The sequence below is a fragment of the Triturus cristatus genome, chromosome 9, assembly GCF_964204655.1.
Source record: "Triturus cristatus chromosome 9, aTriCri1.1, whole genome shotgun sequence".
Lineage (NCBI taxonomy): Eukaryota > Metazoa > Chordata > Amphibia > Caudata > Salamandridae > Triturus > Triturus cristatus.
In genome coordinates, this window is record NC_140592.1 from 18,059,546 (window position 1) to 18,078,969 (window position 19,424).

At 46.6% G+C, this 19,424-nt stretch overlaps 1 protein-coding gene across 2 annotated transcripts in view; it reads left to right on the plus strand.

Moving 5' to 3' along the window:
- Positions 1–17,675, plus strand: part of LOC146797273 (deoxyribonuclease gamma-like) — a 160,749-nt gene extending 143,074 nt beyond the window's left edge. For both annotated transcript variants that reach the window (XM_085624241.1, XM_085624242.1), the window contains one exon: positions 14,033–17,675. In XM_085624241.1, the coding sequence (XP_085480367.1) occupies positions 14,033–14,095 (63 nt within the window). In that variant the 3' untranslated portion in view covers positions 14,096–17,675. The remainder of the gene's footprint in view (positions 1–14,032) is intronic.
- The last annotated feature ends 1,749 nt before the right edge of the window (positions 17,676–19,424 follow it).

Consider the following 19,424-nt stretch of genomic DNA (forward strand, 5'->3'; position numbering starts at 1 on the left):
TGCTGCACGTTAACAGCGCCCGCCCTCGCGCACTTAAACTAAACCTACCAGAAGGTCTATTCTTGTGAATCCGGTGCAGCTGCTCAGATCTTGTTGATTAGAGTTGAGACTAATTTGGGGCCATATTAACAAGCACGGCGTTAAAATTATCACCGCTTTAGCGGCAGAAAACTGCCACCAAAGCGGCGATAACGGGCTTGATAATATGCCGCAGAGAATTCCAATAGAAGCCCATGTTGACACCAGAACATGGACTTCTGTGGGAATTCAAGGGCATAATATCAAGTCCATTATCGCCGCTTTAGCTGCAGTTTTCTGCCGCTAAAGCGGCGATAACTGTAACGCCGTTTCTTGATAATATGCCCCTTGTTGAGTGAGAAACTGATGGAGAGAGCCTACCTCAGCAGCCTAGTAATAAAGCAGAAAAGAGAGCCATGTATAGTCACAGAGACACTTTGTTTACAGATAACAAAGTGGAACCACAGCAATTAATGTGTGTAGGCATCTATACCAACGCCCCTAATGCCATAAAAAGTAACATAACTAAGATTTGGTGTATACTACATAGCAGTGGCCTCAATGTGGAGACCTCTCTGTTTTCCTTTTAGCGTAAAACACTAGCATCAGAGACAGAGTCGTCCACACTAGACCTAGAAGAAGGGACAAACAGGAGGAGAACACCCTATGGATGGTGAGGGCTCTAAGAGCCCTGTATTCCCTTTGTGAACTTCCATAGGATGAACACCTTACAGGGCAGGGATATATGGCATGCTGCTCAAACAGCGCTTTAGGGTGGGGCTGCTGACAGGAGGACGGTGAGCACTGTTTAAGACAACGGATAAAAGTGATATTGAAATGTACTTCAGAATATTGAATACTCTGTTAGGGTCTTGGTGTTTGCAAAAGACGGTCACACAACAATGAATAAGAACAGCACGGCTTGCAGCAAATGTGTTTTTATAAAAAAGAGTGATAGTGCAGATGACCTTGAAACTTTGGGAATGAACTGTGCCAGTGACTATAGTTTGTGTCCATGGGATGCCACTGGTGATGAGATGCTCACAGGAGTGCTCAAGGAACTAGCATTCCAACTAGCATCGCGGTGAAGAAGACCTAGGCACGTACAAGATGTACATATGTTAAGACTGTAGACACATGTATGGTAACCAAAAGAAAAATACAATTCCCAGCATCCCAGTAGACACATCCGCAGGAAGACACAAACGTACTGTATGATGTAGCAGCACGCAGGGCGCTGCAATCGCACCGAGTCCTAGAAAAACACGGGCTGCTTCTCAGTAGCCACTACTAAAGGGACAGAGCAGAGCGGAAACTGTTGTAAAGAAAGCTCTGCGCCCTTGGAGTAGTAACTGGACTAACATTAGTCCTGATAAAAGCCCCGGACCCTGAGTGGCCTGCGGAATGAGGGATGAAACTTGGCGACAATATTTAGGCTGCAAGTTATAACACCCACAGGCATTTTTAACCATACCAGGGGCACCTTAACTTAAAGCGATACCTGGGTGCACCCTAGGTATTTTATAACATTTAGACCCCCATCAAAGGAATATCTAAGTGCGCCTGAAAAATGGTCGAGCCCATCCTGGTTTTTAGGGAACAGGAAGAGACCCGATGATGAAGCATGACACCGTGCAGGGGTGTGAGGGTCACTAAGACAACCAGTAGGAATTTTGGAAATAAGGTCTGTAAAAAGAACTTGGATTCCTATCCAGGAGTAAGGGTACAGGGTATTCAGAGGATGTTATCTGTGAGATGGCAGACTAAGGGGCCCCTCTTCACATTCTGCAGGGGGGGCATCATTTTGTGTTAAGCCACTGGATAGTGGCCTACACTAGAGGAAACATAGCTAGAAGCCCCTTCAATACACTGGAGATAGCAAGAGACACATAACAATAGACACATAGCACGTGACACAGCAGTAAAAGCAAATCATGCGGACACATATAACACAGAACATATAAAAGCAGACAGACCATGAGGCAGCTTCTAGGAGACACGTAGTAGCAGACCAGTAGCACAAGACTCATAGCATGTGATACATAGTAGAAGATACATTGCAGCGACAACATAAAAGCAGGAACATAGCTGGGGACACTTGGCACAAGACACATAGCAGGAGACACAATGCAATAGACATACTGCACGAAACGCATAGCAGGAGATACAAAGGAGACGCAACATGAGTCGCAGAGCATGCAAAATATAGCAAATGATAAGTAGCACGAAAAACAGAGCATGGCAAACATAACACGAGACATTACATACGACTCTAAGCCGGAGACATAGCAAGGACAAAGAGCTGGAGACACATATCATAAAATGTCATATTTAGTAGGAGATACATCCTAGCAGACAATAGCAGCAATAAAGTAGCAGCAGACACCTAGCACGAGAAATGTAGCACAAGATGCAAAGAACAAGATGCATAGCATGAGAAATCGTGCACACGAGAAATAGTACAAGGAACGTGCATAGATGCATAGCAGGAGACATATCAAAACAGCGCAAGACACATGACGCAATATATAACACATGATACATAGCAGGAGACACTTAGCCAGAGACACACAGCATATGACTCAGCACAAGACACAACTTGCAACCCATAACAAGTGATACAAAGAAAGAAAACAAACGTTCTATAGTGTGCATGTAACACAGGTTTTGCAGAGTGAATTTTTAACGGGATCACATGCGGTGCATCTTTCTGCCATTTAGAGGCTACACCGGAGTCCTTCGGTTAGTCATCTGCTTTTATTTTGACTGGGTGACGTCGACCATTTGGTATTCTAGGTCCATCTGCTTGTGACTTCAGATGCCTTTGTCAGAAACCTATTTTTTTGGTCGCCTTCTTCAGTTTCTTTTTTCCCTCAGTGGGTCTGGAAGCAGACTGACAGCGCAGGAGATTTTCAGAGGAGAATACGCCTTTTCCCTGAGTTTTTTGGAGCAACACCAACAATGAACCGAAAGAACATAATTGGATACAACCACAACAATGAGGGAAGACCTTGTTTTCCACCAACAAAACAAAACTATTTCAATCAGTGTCAAACGCGAGGGTCAGAGAATGACGGCCAGGATTAAGCCTACCCCCTTCAACTTTTGCCAACAATGCTACCATACATATGCCCAAAGGATGCACACAAAATCTACAACCTGTGTCGCCTGAATAACTACAATACAGAGGGTTGTATCGCCTGTGTGAATTTCCAGCCCAAGACACTGAAAGCAAGAGTAAAACAAAGATGGGCACACTACATCATGGCATAGTCGAAAACATCTCTGAAAGGCCTACGTCTCTCTAGCAAAGGGGAACGCCAAGGACACAGAGCTGGCACAAGTGGAGGAATCCAATGTCAAGGAAGTCATTGAGATGGAGAAAGAGACCGAAAAAATTGTGGAAGGAAAAAAAGAATAAACATAAGGTAGCACAGGGATGCGTTAGCACCTAACCGAGACTCTTGGAGTAGAAACATAAGTCTGCCTCACCACCAAAACCAATGGAGATCGAGAGAAAACTAAGTCATAGGGTCAAAGTTGCAAGACAGCCTTAGCAGTTGACCCCCAGAACCGACCTTGATGTTGAAGACCGATCAAGAGCGATGAAAAGGCTCGAGGGAAGAAAGCCTCAGCGCTGAAAAGAAAGGCTTCCAAGTTCTACATAGACAAAAAAAAATCAACATCGAAAGTAAGAGACAGAGGCTATAATGGAGGCGTTGTGATGTAAAGCACAAGGAGCCGAGGAAGGATGGCCACAAGAGATCACACAGTACCTCACCCATCTCCTAGATGAGGGACTGTCTTACACCTAGCTAAAGGTGCTCCTCACAGCCATAGGTGCCTACCCCAGAGCACACGTTTTTTCAAAGTACCAGTAATTAAGAGGTTCGTAGAAGGGGCAAAAACTGATAGGCGCACCAAGGATGGTGCCTGCGCCATTATGGAATCTAAATCTGCTACAAACACAACTCATGGTTAGTCCTTTTTGAGCCAATGCACAAAACTGATCTCAAACACTTATCCTTCAAGATGGCCTTCTTAGTCACCCTCACCTCCCTAGAAGCGTCACTGAACTACAGGCACTCACAACACAGGAACCTTACTTGCAAATACACAAGGAAAGAGTGATAATGAGGACAAATCCACAGCTCCTACCGAAGGTGATGTCTCACTTCCATATCACGCCAACACTACAGCTACCAGCCTTTTCTCAAAAACATAAGCTGAGGGAGTCCTGCACACACTGGATGCCCAAAAGGCTGTGGTGTACTTCCTGCAGAGAGCAAAGGACATCGGGAAGACAAGCCAATTCTAACCTCCTTTGTCCCAAACAGAGGTGCTCCAGTAACACAATGCCATCGCAAGATGGATTGTACAAACTATCCAAACATGCTACAAATCGGATCGCACACTGCTAACACAAAGACCACACGCACATTCTACGTGAAAAAAAGGAGCCACACTGTGCTGCATAGGCGCTGTCTCCATGAAGGATATTTGAATGGCAGCCACATGGTCTTCCGCACACACCTTCACCAAGCATTATTACATGCACTTAAAGTAAGTAAGGAGGCAAAGTTTGGAGGGAAGGTCCTCAAACGCCTGTTATCCTCCTCCAACTAATTTATACCCAGCATCCCAGTATGGGTAAATACCGCTACATAATCAATGGCACATTAGCGCAAGCACCTCCTGTGTCAGCTTCACTCACGCTACTGATGTCAGCATATCATATTGGCTCTAAGTTTAACTTCCTTTTGCAACCCTTGGGTACCCGCCTCATAGCTTCTTACACTGTCGACCAGTGTAAGTTTTCATACTACCCCTAAGTGCCAACATCGGATACTTCCAACCAGTACTTAGTTTCACAATGTCCACCAGTGAGCTCCTGTCACAAAGCCAAGCAGTACCTACCGACTTCTCATAGTGTATAGTAGTGTTGATTTCTCACATTCATCACCAGTGCAGTGTCTCGATGGGTGACGGTACAGGCCGCTGTAGAATATCACAGGACCAACGGCAGGAATCACTTTGAAGACCCCACCGAGAACCACAAATCAGATTGGCCTGAAATTTAGTGACTCAAGCCAGTAAACAACCCACCCACCCCTGACAGTTTCCAAGATATTAGTAAGTATCCATGTTTAGTGCATCAAAAACTAGAGTGAAGTAACAGCAGAAACTACCACGGCATTCTCTTATACACATACTGAGCCAATGAGCACCTGAACTATAGAGTTCCCGAGTTGCACCCAGAGTGGGCACCTAGCTCCTTCAACCATCCCAAAAGTCCTTCATCGTCAACAGATACTCCAGGCATAAAGAAAAAGGTCTCAGGGTGATAGATGAGCAGCGTTAAAGGTATCTCTGTAATTGGATGGCATGTTTAAGACAGGCAGGATCTGTTCTCCTTTCAAAGTTTCATGGAACATCAACTGAAAAGATGATAAATATTTATGGCACGTGAAACGCAAAAGGTGATGGGAGACTGCTTGCAATTTGTCTAACACCTGCCAAGTGCTCACAGAAGCATCCCTTTTGCTCATATTCCACCTCAGTTTGGACCCAGCCATATGCAAATCATACTTGACCCTACTCCCCATGGGAACACTCCAACCCGAACTGCCAGGTCAGGTCAGGTCCTCCCTGAACTGGAACACAAGCAACCCAGGACCGGTTTCATGTACCATCACCTTTCATGTATGGGCCCAAACTGAGGTGAGCAAAATAACGAAGGGTTGGAGTAATAGCCCGAGTGATTGCCAGTGGTTAGACTTATTGCAAGCAGCCTCCCGAGGGGCGTGGCCAACTGGCAACCATGGCGGACGCACAGTAAGAGAGCTCCGCACCCAGAGCAGGAAAATCCTGCCTAAATCCTCACTAACGGATCCTCATCCGCTGCAATACTAGCGGAGTTAGATCCGATATGCGACTGGCTGCGAGTAGTCCGCTGCTGAGCTGACTGCAGCCCTGTGAGCTACCGACTGGTGTGCAGTAGCCAGGCGCCGAGCAGAGACGTGTGTGCGGCCGAGCCTGTGGGACGAGCAATGGGGGTTAGCAGCAGAGACAAAGCGCTGCAGCCACAGCAACATACACCTACAGAGTACTTGCCCGTAGCTCTCCATGCTCATTTCTGCGGTGTGCGGATTGTGGTGTGCCCAGGTCCGGGGGCGCGTAGACCGATTCCTGGATCCTGCATCGGGCCTTCACTGCCGGTCGCGATCCAGCGAGCTGCACTGACTTCCCCACTCCCCCTCCCATTCTCAGGGTGGACTGGTGCGTGCCTTCTGGATCGTCAATCGGGTTCCCGCCCTGAAACGAAGCGGTGAATGGGGGGCGTCTGAGAGCGGTGTCCTTGTGGGCCTACTGCGACGGAACCCAGGGAGCGGGGCACCGCTATACGCAGAAGTGTGCGGTGAGAGCTGCCCGCATTACCTTCAGTGCTTCTGGGGCTCGGAGCGCTCCATTCCATTAGAGGGCCTGAATCCGCCGTAGTGCCTCCAACCAAGCACGGAGATGAGCGGCGGCACGCAACCGCCATTGCCGCCTAAGTGCGGTCCCCTCCCCCTCCTCTGAGCTCGAAACAACCAGCTGCGAGAGACAGTCGTGTGACCGGGAGACAGGAGCGTTGTAGGTGGTGGGGGACGCCGCCAGAGTAATTAGCAGAGCCCGGAAACAGCGTCTGCCGCCGGGAGCGCCATATCATGGATGAGGACGCCTGGGCCTACCCCTGACCTCCCGTACTGGCAGCAAAGCAGGGGGAGGGTGAGAGTGGCATACTGGAGCTGCGCGATCCCCCCCTCCCTGGGAGTGGTGACTGCATCTGCGGTGTGCTGGCCAGAGGAGAAACACTGGACACTAATGGGATTGCAGCTTTGGATCCTGATTGTGTAGATCACAGGGTGCTTTGATATTGGCACAGGCGTATTGAACTATTGAGGGAGTGCTGCAGCACCAGGCGCAATACCGGCGCAGCTTCAACTCTGGGGGATGCTCACAGCATGAACGAAAGCCTCTGAGCCACATTAAAACAGTCTGCACCACAGGGAGTGCACGATAAACACTGTGAGGAGTTGTCTCTGCCAGGCCGACATAGCGGAACACCCTCTAGAGCAACACCGGATACCATCAAAAATGGGGCGCCCCAAGGGAAAATGACTGACGCAAGCAGCACAGGTACACAACAGTCAGAGGAAATGGACACCCCCACCCAAGTGACAAAGTGTATCCCACCCACTAACCTGGAAGCACCCCAGGACAAACTAGACTTAATTCTACAAGAGGTGAGGGACTCGAGACTATCAATCGAACAACAAATTGATTCTCTAACTGCCAGCTTCACCCTCCTTACAGCAGATCATGCCAAGCTGGGAGACACAATAAAGACTGATAAACTTACCATGGCAAGGAGCACGCAGTGCAAATTACACAACTGCAGCGCCAAGTGTCCAGGTTCCAAGACAGGGTTGATGACCCTGAAGGAAGAACCCGACCGAACGATGTCCGAGTCATAGGCTTGCCAGAACTCTGTGAAGGGCCAGATGCGACCAAATTCATGGAACAATGGTTCAGAGACCACGTGGCCCCACAGGGCCTATCGTCCTTCTTCTGTGTGGAGAGCGCACATAGAATCCCCACTGGGATGCCAACAGCTGGCGCACCCCCTCGCCCCATGATTGCTAGAATACTGAACTTTAGGGACCGGGACACACTGTTGCAGAAAGCTAGAGAAAGATTGCAAATCCAGGACCAGAACCACCGAGTGTCCCTGTATCCGGACTACACCATGAAAGTACAGTGTAGGCGGCCCTCATACCAAGAGGTCAAAAAGAAACTGAGGGCCTTGGACATTAAAGACGCTCTGCTGTTCCCAGCTCGACTGAAGGTCATCCATGACCAAAGACACAGTCCTTTGACACCCCAGAAGAAGAAGAATGGCTGGAAATCATGTTCCCTCCGACGGAATCTGGGTCCTCTTCGCAAAGCGTCCCCCCGACACCGAAAAGCACTCTGATTCGACGATCACACCGCAACATACCAATCAACAAGTCCCGGACCAGGAACCCTACGCCGGAACAAGTACAGGATGGTCACACAGAGGCAATAGCAGCGGTAAACACATTTCTAGACAGTAACCACCACACAACTTCGGACTCCCCGGATGAGAACACAGTCCACTCTGACTCGGAAAGTAGCCTAGCACTATTTCGAACTGTGACACCCCAAACTGCAGATGGTTCCCTGGGATGAGGCACTAACAGGTGGGACGGTCAGAACACTCTATAAGGTACTTAGAGATGACCCGCTGATAGCAGCGTGTACATCCTCTCCTATATTCGTATTGGATATTCTGCTAAACACCCCTGGTCCGGGTTGAGGTGAGCTCATAAGTCACTCACCTTAATAGACGGGACTCCAGGGATCACCCCCACTTATGGCGAAAGCAAGTACTTGTTAAATGTTTACACTTTTGTGTATCTAGTTTGGACGAACACATTTCTAGTGCTGGACTGTATTGAATGTTATAGTTAGAGACCCCAAGGACTCTGGCCCACCCAACATGCTCAACTGTAGTTCTTATACACTGAAACACCCAGCGCATAGGCGCAATAGACACAGCACAGTGTACACATGCAGGGCACCTATATGATTACCTGGAATGTGCGGGGACTGGGGTCCATACATAAACGCCATAGAATACATGCGCAGCTGAATCGGCGCAAGGCATATGTAGTGTTCATGCAGGAGCCACACCTCACCGACGCGGAAGTGATTAAATTGCGTAAAAAATGGAGAGGCCAGGTATTCTCCACATCATACTTCGCATTTGCTAGAGGGGCAACAATCTGGGTCAGGAATGGGGTTCCATGTAAGCCTACAGAACAACATGGTGGGCCAACTTGGGAGATACATTTTAGTGCGTGGCACATTGGATGGTACACAGGTGGTACTGGGTAGCCTTTACACCCTGAATTTCGATCAAGACAAGTTCCTCATGGGCCTCAACTCAGATTTACCGGGTGGTCTGATCACCCGTGGATCCTAGGCGGGGCTTACAATGCGGTCATGGACATAAGCTTAGATCGTTCCCATCCCCCACTTCAAGGAGCAGGGTCTATAAAACAAGCAGAAGCGCTACGCAAATCGGCGAGGAACTGGACACTGGGGGATGTGTGGCGCTCGAGTATTCTTTATTCTCCTCTACACATCAGCCCCACAACAGGATAGACCGAGTGCTCTGCTCGGCCCTTCTCACTGCATAGGTCACCCACACTGCATACCTCAGTAAGACCTTCTCGGACCACAATCCCTTAGAGATCACCCTAACTTGGGGCAGAATCCCCACCCCAGTCCCTACCTGGAAATTATGGCCACAAATGCTGGTTTTTCGTACCACACTGGCAGCGGGTATCACAAACTACTTCACAGAAAATGCCGGCACGGCCTCCACGCGCCACATAGAGTGGGAGCGGTCAAAACTGTGATAAGTGGCATAGCCATAAGCACCACAGCCGGAGCCAAACAAGAAATACACAATAATCTCAAAACCGTAGAAAATACCATGAATAAAATAGAGTAGGAAGTGGTAGGTGACCCTGCAAAGACAGCACCGCTACAGGAGGCTCACGTTAAGCACGCTGAACTGCTGGAAACCCTCAGACAAATAGATTACAAATCATATACCCAAACAAAGTATACCGAGGCAGATAAGGCAGGCACGCTTTGGCGCTATATAAGTCTCTATAACATAACATACATTCCTCGCATCAGACTGACCAGAGTAGGCGGCCGTTCCTTTAGCTTCCTAGCTGCCAAGTTATGGAATAGTCTTCCGGAAACCATCCGTGGCATGCAGGACCTTTTGACCTTTAGAAAGGCTATCAAAACTCACCTTTTTCAATAATTGCTTCCCTCTCTTTGCGTTCCTTTCTCTCTGCATTAGGTTTTTTCGCAGCGCCGGGACGCCCCTTGGCTGGGGCAGCCGTGCGCTATATAAGTCTCTATAACATAACATAACATAACATAACATAACGTATAATGCGAGATGCGCCTCCCCCGGTAGCGATACATTAAGTAACCACCCTAGGAGGGGACACAGTGCATACACAACTGGAAATAAATGAGGCGTTCTGTGCATATTATGAATCACCGTATCAATCCCCCCCCACACATAGCGGATGACTCCTTCACTACATTCTTAGATAATGTAACATTCCCCCAGCTGAGCCGAGCAGCGCAAGACGCCCGATCTGGCCCCATCACAAAATCCGAAATAAAGGAAGCAATCCGGGACCTACCACGAAATAAGGCCCCAGGCCTTGATGGCCTGCCGATAGGATGCTTTGATACCTTCTCAAAAGCCCTGATCCCACAACTAGAACAATTATACAAATCTGCAATGGACATTGGGGCATTACCCTCCTCTACCTACAATGCAAGCCTTAGTAGTTTCTCTGCCCAAGTAGGGCCGTTCGGCTACTGATGTTTCGAGATACAGACCCCTTTCACTCCTTACTACAGAGTATAAAATACTGAGCAAAATTTCAGCACAACGCTTACCCCCATACCTACATAAATTAATCCACAATGATCAATGCGGCTTTGTACCAGCACGTAGTACCTCCCTAAATATCAGAAGACTCTACCATGTAATGGAAACAATTTCCATAGGCCAACACAATGCCGGCTGCATCACACTAGACCTGCGACAATCATTTGACACCCTCAGATGGGACTACATGACCAGGGACCTGGAAAAATATGGCATACCACCAACATATATGAAATGGGCGCAGCTCTTGTACTCGGCTCCTACGGCAAGGGCCCGCACTGGCAATCAAATATCATGCGCGTATCCGGTTGGCAGAGGCACACGGCAGGGTTGCCCCCTATCCCCACTATTATTTGTGTTAGCATTAGAACCCCTGGCCATTAAGTTCAGATCAGCTGCAGGACAGATGGGTATCAGGTTGGGTAACACCACATGTGATGTCTGCTTACGTTGATGACAATCATCTATGCGAAGGATTTGGTTACTGCCCTAGAGCCAGTGCCAGAGATTTTTTCACGATTTGCACAGTTTTCGGGCCTTGCTATAAATTAGGCAAAGTCCAAGGCCTTTTTCTTCAGCCCTGGAGAACGTCTAAAACAGAGCTTTCCAAACTGTGTGTCCCGACACAGTACTGTGTCGCCTGCAAATGGTGGGTGCCGCGGGATGACACTGGTATTAACGGGCACTTAGCACATAACTGCTGCTAATTAAGAGGCATTCCTTTGAAAGCTTTGTTCTCACTATGCCTCATCTATTGCATACCGTCTCCCAGTAAATGGTCTTTTAAAGACCTGCAAAGTACTCAGGTGCGGCTGTGTGTGTGCCCAGGAAGCTGGGGTGAGGTGACAGAGGGTGACAGACAGAGAGAGACAGACAGAGGGAGATAGAGGGAGGAAGACAGAGGGAGACAGACAGAGGGGGAGACAGAGAGAGAGGGAGACAGACAGAGGGAGGGAGACAGAGAGGTAGGAAGAGAGGGAGGAAGAGGGAGGGAGACAGAGGGAGGGAGAGAGGGAGAGAGACACAGAGAAAGAGAGAGAGAGAGATGTGTGTATGCCGGGTCTGGTGGCTCAGTGGATGAAGGCATCCGCTGCAGGGGCTTGTGTTCAACCTTATGGTCTCAAATTTGCTTGCAAATGCACCATTTGCCCACTTTTATTTCAAAATTTTCTTCCGGGGGGAGAACCCGCCCCCCCCCCCAACTCCCCTTAAGTGGTTCAGGCTCACATGCTGCACTCGCTCGCTACACTGCCTTACTGTGTCCCAAAACGATGCATCTCCAAAAAGTGTGTCACCAACATGAAAAGCTTGGAAAGCTGTGGTCTAAAAGATATACAATTTGGGCAGCTGTCCCTGTCTGTGGTGCAGCACACATTCAAATACCTAGATATCCACATATATAGAAGCGCACTAGACCTAATAGAGGGTATCATCACCAAAGCGATACGGGCTCTTAAATCACAAAAAATCTGCCATTATCAGTGATGGGGCGGGTGGCTATTTAAAAAATGGTGATCCTCCCATGGCTTTTATATTACTTTACAAACCTGCTGGTAATAATCCCCACCCCTACTGCAACTAGACATGGACAAGGGAGGACTGGGCGCACCTGATCTCCGAGTGTGTTGCTATGCGAGCCAATTTCAACGGCTGTCATATTGGCTTGTGGGATGCAATCTGAATGAGCTAGGCTACACAGCCCGAGACATTGAGCGAGGCACTCTGCACACATTGCTGCTGCCCCGGGCCACAGTATCACCGGGAGCCCCAACACTACCACGTACGGCGCTCGCATACTGGAGGAAGACACTGCAATATAAGCACAAGTGTCCCCCGTATGCTGATAACACACCACTCCTCGGTATCCCCACACCAACGGGTCTAATCACCAAACGTAGAATCCTCATGTGGTTGAAGGGGGGGGTCACCCCAGTGGAGGCGCTCTTTAGCGATGGAGCCCTGATGGACCATGAGAACTTCGCCAGGAAACACAGGGTACCAGGTAATCTATATTTAACTCAGTGCAATACACCACTACGCCAAGAAGCACTGGGCCCCGCTGAGGGTGGAACCCCCAACACATGCTCTGGTACCGGCAATTTATTTAATGGGGAAAGGACGTCACCTTACAAAATGGCTGTATAGAGGTATTAGGGCACATGCTGGGTTTCCCCTCACTGTCATGCGCAACAAATGGGCTGAAGATCTTGAGAAAGATCTTACCGATAAAGAATGGGCGGGGATGTTAGAATACCCCAAAAAGGTGTCCGGCAACGCCAAATTCTAATTTATCCAATACATGATATTGCATAGCGTCTATCTCACCCGCACTGCCTGCAACATATGTTTCCCAATACACAACATAACTGCCTTAGATGCAGATTGGTGGGAGCAGGTCTCCTCCGTATGCTATGGTCGTGCCCGGTACTTACTGAGTTCTGGAACCAGATCATCACGAGCATTAAAACGGCGACAGGCCTACCCATACGGGACACGGCTGGCAACTGCCTAGTGGGTATGACCCGACTCCCGAAAACACAGAAAGTACAATTACGCTTCGTTGGTCTGGCACTAATAGCGAAACGCTGCATACCAATGAGGTGGAAGTCAGCCAGGTCCCCCACTGAGTATACTTGGCACGGAGAGGTGGTGAGTTAGGGAAGCACCGAAAACGCTGCCATAAGGCAAGAAGGAGCCCAGGGCCTCTGCAAAAGACCTATCTCAATGGAATGGGACCTAATAATGAAAGCATTTAAATCACTCGAGCCTACACCCGTCCCCATAGCCCAAGAGGAGAAGGTGTGTACTATAACCCAGTCTCTGCACATACAAATAAGGCAACCTTCCGTATAACACTGTTGCGCATTAACACCACATAAACATTGGCTGCCCTTACAGGAGTAACTGGGTGTGTGATGGCAGAATTATGTGACAATAACACGTACAGGGGTGGGTCAGGTAGAGTTGGGAGGGCTGGGAAGGGAGGAGGGGAGTTAATTAAGTTTAGGACTCATGTTGAAACACTTGCATATGTATCTAGACAACATGCCGCAATTGTAGTCGAAATATCTGTTTAACGTATAATATGTTTCAATGTTGCTATGACTAGCGAATTACATTCTGGATTGAAGTGTAAATGTAATGGTACTGTACACCATTGTAAAACATGCATCATGGACTCGTGTTGGCGGGAGAGGCAATGCTTGTATGATATATAAAACCTGGAAAACCCAATAAAGTGTGTTTCAAAAAAATTGCAAGCAACCTCCCGTCACCTTGTGTGTGGTTCAGATATTTATGGTATCTCATTTACTGAGGTTGTTGATTTGTTTATACCAAAATAAACCGTATTAGAGTAGAGATTTTTTATTGTCTAGCACAGTAAATGTTGTTTTATGAACTCGTGTAGTGGGTTTCTAAATATGTTGGTATTAACACAAACTTCATGTTTCTCTCCAGACCTTGGCCGTCAGCGATCACTACCCCATCGAGGTGGAACTGAAGACGCGAGCAACGAAATAACTGGAGACCTCAACTTTGAGAACACTTTCTTTTTAAAGTAGAGTTTCGGTGCTTTTAAACTGGTAGTGTTAGGATTGTATACGACTTTTTTGGAGTTTTCTCATGAAATGAAAGCTAATTGCATATTCTTTTTGTGTCTTATGATGTAGAAAACACAATGATTGTGGGTTGACAAAGAATTGAAATAGTTTGTCAAACCCAAATCTTTTAATTTTTTTAAAGGACAATTTCTGCACAACAGTCAGTGCCACAACCATTGGTACAAATCACATTGTTGTCTCGAGGGAAACACCCCTCCTGCCAAGCGCCTGTGGTAACAGCGCATGAGCTGTACGCACTCTGGGTCAGGCGTGGAGCAGCACACTTGCAGTGTTGACACACCCTCACAAACACGGCCCCTCTGCATGCTGAGCAGGGATTACCCGGAAGTAAAAGATCTGCCGCCACCATTTTAAAATCTGGAAAGTACACATTGCTTTGCTTGATCTTGTAACTTTAGTTAATATTATGTTTGCTACTAACGGGGAATACAGCCAACGAAGGGTGCCACACATCAGAAGACGCGTAGCAGCAGAGCACAGCACGAGACACACAGTGAGCTGTTTTCTACCCTTGCACAGCTAGCAACAATAGCAGTGAGAGGCAAATTCAGGCTTTGAAGATGGATGTACTTTTTACGGAGTCGTGTAGTGCACCAGACCTCAGCAGAGTCCACGTGCATCAGAAAACGAGCGACTAATGGGGAAAAGCTCCTATTGGAGCAAACAGAAAATTTACGGATGACGTGAAAATGTATGTGGAAGAAAGACAACGACCTTATTACAAACAGATGCATATTATTAAAAAAAATACTGACCTGTTCCTGAAATACCAACAGTTTAAAGTCAAGCTTCAGAACTTCCTGAAGTCTCCTCCAAGATTGTGGTCGTCAATGAGCTGCAGGAGACCATCTGAAGACCTCAGGGGGGCTCTGCGGCTCCTTATAAAGAGATCATGTGTTGCTCACAACACTGGGACAGTTTTATCTGTACAATCATTTTAATGTATCGTGTCTGCCTCACGTACCCAACGTGCAAGAGACCTGGCAGCCTTTTAGAGATACTGACCTGTTGATGCATACCTTGATTTCCGTGCACATCCCTCTTTGGTTTTTCTACTTTTAGCCGTCCTGTTCCTGTGCAGAGGAGCAGCTCAGTGGGTTAGTGTGGCTGTTGTAGGGAGTTTGGGGTATCATTGCAGTCTCAAGTTTGAATCCCTCTAGGGCTGGATCCTGCTGTAGGCACTCTACTGAGGTGATGGTCTGAAAGAGAACCCTGGTGATGGGAGAGGTAGGACTACTCTGCGGCTCACCCTTCTCCATCTCGCCTCAGCTTGTGACACCTTTCAACAGTCCACCTGTTCACTGCCTGGTGTCAGCGAGTGTGAAGCAAGGGGTGATTGTGGACTGATTATCGTGGCTTACAGAGTTCTCTGTTGACTTCCTGGAGCTTGGTATGAACGTCTCCATCCATGGATCTCTTGTGAATCTCTGACTGTCTGAATATATGCGAATACCCACTGGTCCTTACAAAATAGATGTTATTAATACCCAACTCATTCTCGTGCCGTTAATTGCCCTTGGAAGGGAGAATGGTTAAGTCAGCTCAGGCAAGACTCAAAGATGTAATCTGGAAGTTGTACGTACTTCTGGTTTGCAAAGTATTCTCAGGTGTGACATATCACTAGTTGTTTTTTTTCCTCATATTAATTGTGCAATATATATGAACTGTTTTTACTTTAAATGAATGTTTAAATACTGCTGAATTACATGCTATACATGGGTAATATTTCATATTTATCACACATTGTTCCGCAATACATTGTTTACTTCCATAAGACTGTTCTTTACACAATTTGATAACTTGTGATATTTCTTTTTCTAAAAATATATTTGTACTAATACAAAGCTTTCTATGCTTTATAAAGGACCATGTTCCACAATACTGCTGCTTCAGATCAATTTCGTAGAGTACGTTGAGGTGCACAAAGAGACCGAATGCATACTCATTTATGGCCCGTGAGACGATCGAGACACAATAAGTCTTTCCACATTAACTGCATGTGTACGGATGCTCCTGTCTGTGTTCACTGATGGCATCTCAGTGGTCATGATGGATTAAAACTCTGTACAAATATACAACGCATTCATCTATAGCCGTGTCGGGGTAATGAGACAGGGGGCATTTCAATCATTCACTGCAATTGTACAGATTATCTTGTCTGTGTTCACTGGTGGCCCCTCAGAGTTGTACCCTGCACATCTGGGATGACCTGAAGAATACAGTTGACCGCAGCGGGGTTGCTGCGCTACTCCTCTTGGAACTCTCGGCTGCTTTTGACACAGTTGACCATGACACTCTGAAACAAAGACTCTATGAAGCCGGCATAGAGGGAACTGCTCTAGACTGGATCACATCCTACCTTCACAATAAAACTAATGTCATCCATACCCCACCTTTCTCGTCCAAACCATACTCCACAAAAGCAGGGGTCCCTCAAGGTTCTATCATCTCGCCCATGCGTTTCAACATCTACATGAAGTCATTACCGGTATGGATCAATCAATTACACATCAGGTGCTATAACTGTGCAGATGACACGCAAATGCTTCTTCAACTGGAATGCCCCAAAGACATAGGAAAATCCACAATTTTCAGTTGTCTCAGAGCCGTAGATCAGTGGATGACTTGGCGCCATCTCAAATTGAATGCTTCAAAAACGGAAATACGACCCGCTTGCCGCCTGGCCTGATGATCTGGGAACACCGCCTAAAGTATAGAAGGAAGTAAGAAACCTCGGAATGACCATGGTCTCCAAGCTATCAATGAATGCCCAAGTGGACAAACTAGCAGGATCAAGCTTTGTCACTATAAAAACTCTGCGACGAATCTTCCCTCATTTGGGATTTCCACACAAGGTCCAAGCTACCATCTCCCTTGTTCTGTCCAAACTCGATTACGCGAATAGCCTCTACCACGGATCACCTTTAACGACCATGAAAAGACTATAATGGATTCAGAACTCGGCTTCCAGACAAATCTTGCATATCAAACCGGGAAACCACATCTCACCTGCCTTGAAAGCCCTGCATTGATTACCGGTTGCCAGAAGATCCACGTTCAAGCCTCTTTGTATCACCCACAAAGCGATGCATGGGATGGGACCGCTCTTCATCAGGAATAAAATCACCAAAAACATTCAACAAAGGGACCTACGCTCTAAAGGGGCATCTCGCCTCAAAATCCCAAAATACAAGAAAAAAATGTGGGTGGCACATCCTTCTCTGTTCAAGCAGCCAAACTATGGAACTCTTTACCCCCAACATAAGATCCACAGATAACCACCTTACCTTCAGAAAACTACTCAAGAATTGGCTCTTCCCCTCATAAGCACCATAAACAAACAGAAATTTACAGCATATCCCTCTATATATAAGCATTTATTTTCACTGTAGATATGGACCTATCGTTGTGTATTGCTTTTTATAAACATGTAGATTGATTATGTTGTTGAAAATTAATTAATAAATAAATAAAAATCATCTTTGGTCTACACGTTCTTACTTCCATTGTGCATCTATGTACCTTCCATGTACTTGGATCTGTGTGTCTGTTACCTTTCTCCTGATAAAGCATATCCAATGCACTACCCTACTTCTCATCCTGTACCTCTATCAACATCTTTAATCTATATATACTTACCTCCTTTATGCATCTATATAGTTTCAATGTACTTATGGATCTATATATTTATCACCTTCTTCTAATTTATCATTTCCAATGCACTACCCTATTTCTCAGCCTATACTTCTCTCAATATATCTTCTTGCCCAACTTTCTGACTCATCTCAAACTTCTTTCTACTACTCTTTCCAATGCACTGCCCTATCGCTCAGCCTATACATCTATCAATATATCTTCTACATCCACTCTCTCATTTATCCCAAACCCCATACCACTACTATGATCCCCAAAATAACCCTTTCTAGACTCTCTCCTACTCTACCCCTCCTTGCATCATCTGACACCTCTTTTACTATGCCGATCCCCAAAATAACCCTTTCTAGACTCTCTCCTACTCTACCCCTCCTTGCATCATCTGACACCTCTTTTACTATACCGATCCCCCAAAACAAACCTTTTAACTCTTTCTCTCAATAACCCCTTTTTACTCATCCAAAAGCCTCCTTCTACTGCTATCCCCTCAAAAAAAAAACTTCACTGTTCTATCCCTCCACGATCCTTTTCAATCAAAATAACAGACTAACATGTTCACTTCTCAAATTCCAGATTCCACTATACTAATTCACCACTAATCCTTTATGGGTTCCAGAGTAGCGTGCTACTCGCCAATAAAGCGTTTCAACACCTCATCAGGGTTACCAGCGCTATATAAGTGCAAACCTTTTTCCCTTTTCTACCCCTCCCCAACCCTTCTCAATTCAAGTAACTGACTAACATATCCACCACTCAAATTACTTTCATGTTTCGCCATACTAATTCAACAGTAATCCTTATGGGTTCCAGAGTAGCGTGCTACTCGCCAATAAAGCACTTCAAAACCCCACGAAGGGGTAGCAAGCGCTATATAAATACAAACCTCTTTCCCTCTTCTATCCCGCAACCTACCCTTCTCTAGCCAAATAATTGAATAACATATCCACCACTTCAATTACTTCATATTTCACTATACTAATTTTCAACACTAATCCTTAATGGGTTCCGGAGTAGCGTGCTACTCGCCAGAAAAGCACTTTAACACCCATCGGGGGCAACAGGTGCTACATGAATGCAAACCTTTCTTCCCCTTTTATCCCTCCGCTATCCTTCTCACTCCAAATAACTGACTAATATCCACCACTCAAATTACTTTTATATTTGAGCCTACTAATTCAGCACTAATCCTTTATGTGTTTCCGGAGTAGCATTCTTCAACACTCCATCAGGGGTAAGAAGCTCTATATAAATACAAACTGTTTTTTCCTCTTCTATCCTTCTGAATCCAAATAACTGACTAACCTATCCACCACTTAAAATGTACTTGCATGTTTCACTATACTAATTCAACGCTAATCCTCTATGGGTCCCGGAGTAGCGTGCTACTTGCAGAAAAGGGGGTGGTGATGGACAGAGTTTCTGAATGATGCAGAATACTCTTACCAAGTCAAGAGATCATGGTTTTAATCCATCACCGTTTTTTAGCTCACTGCACCATCCCAGCTCAGAACCTGGCTACATGCAAATTAGTCTGTACCTGTCCCAGTGCATGATGGGAACAGGGCAAACCAAAC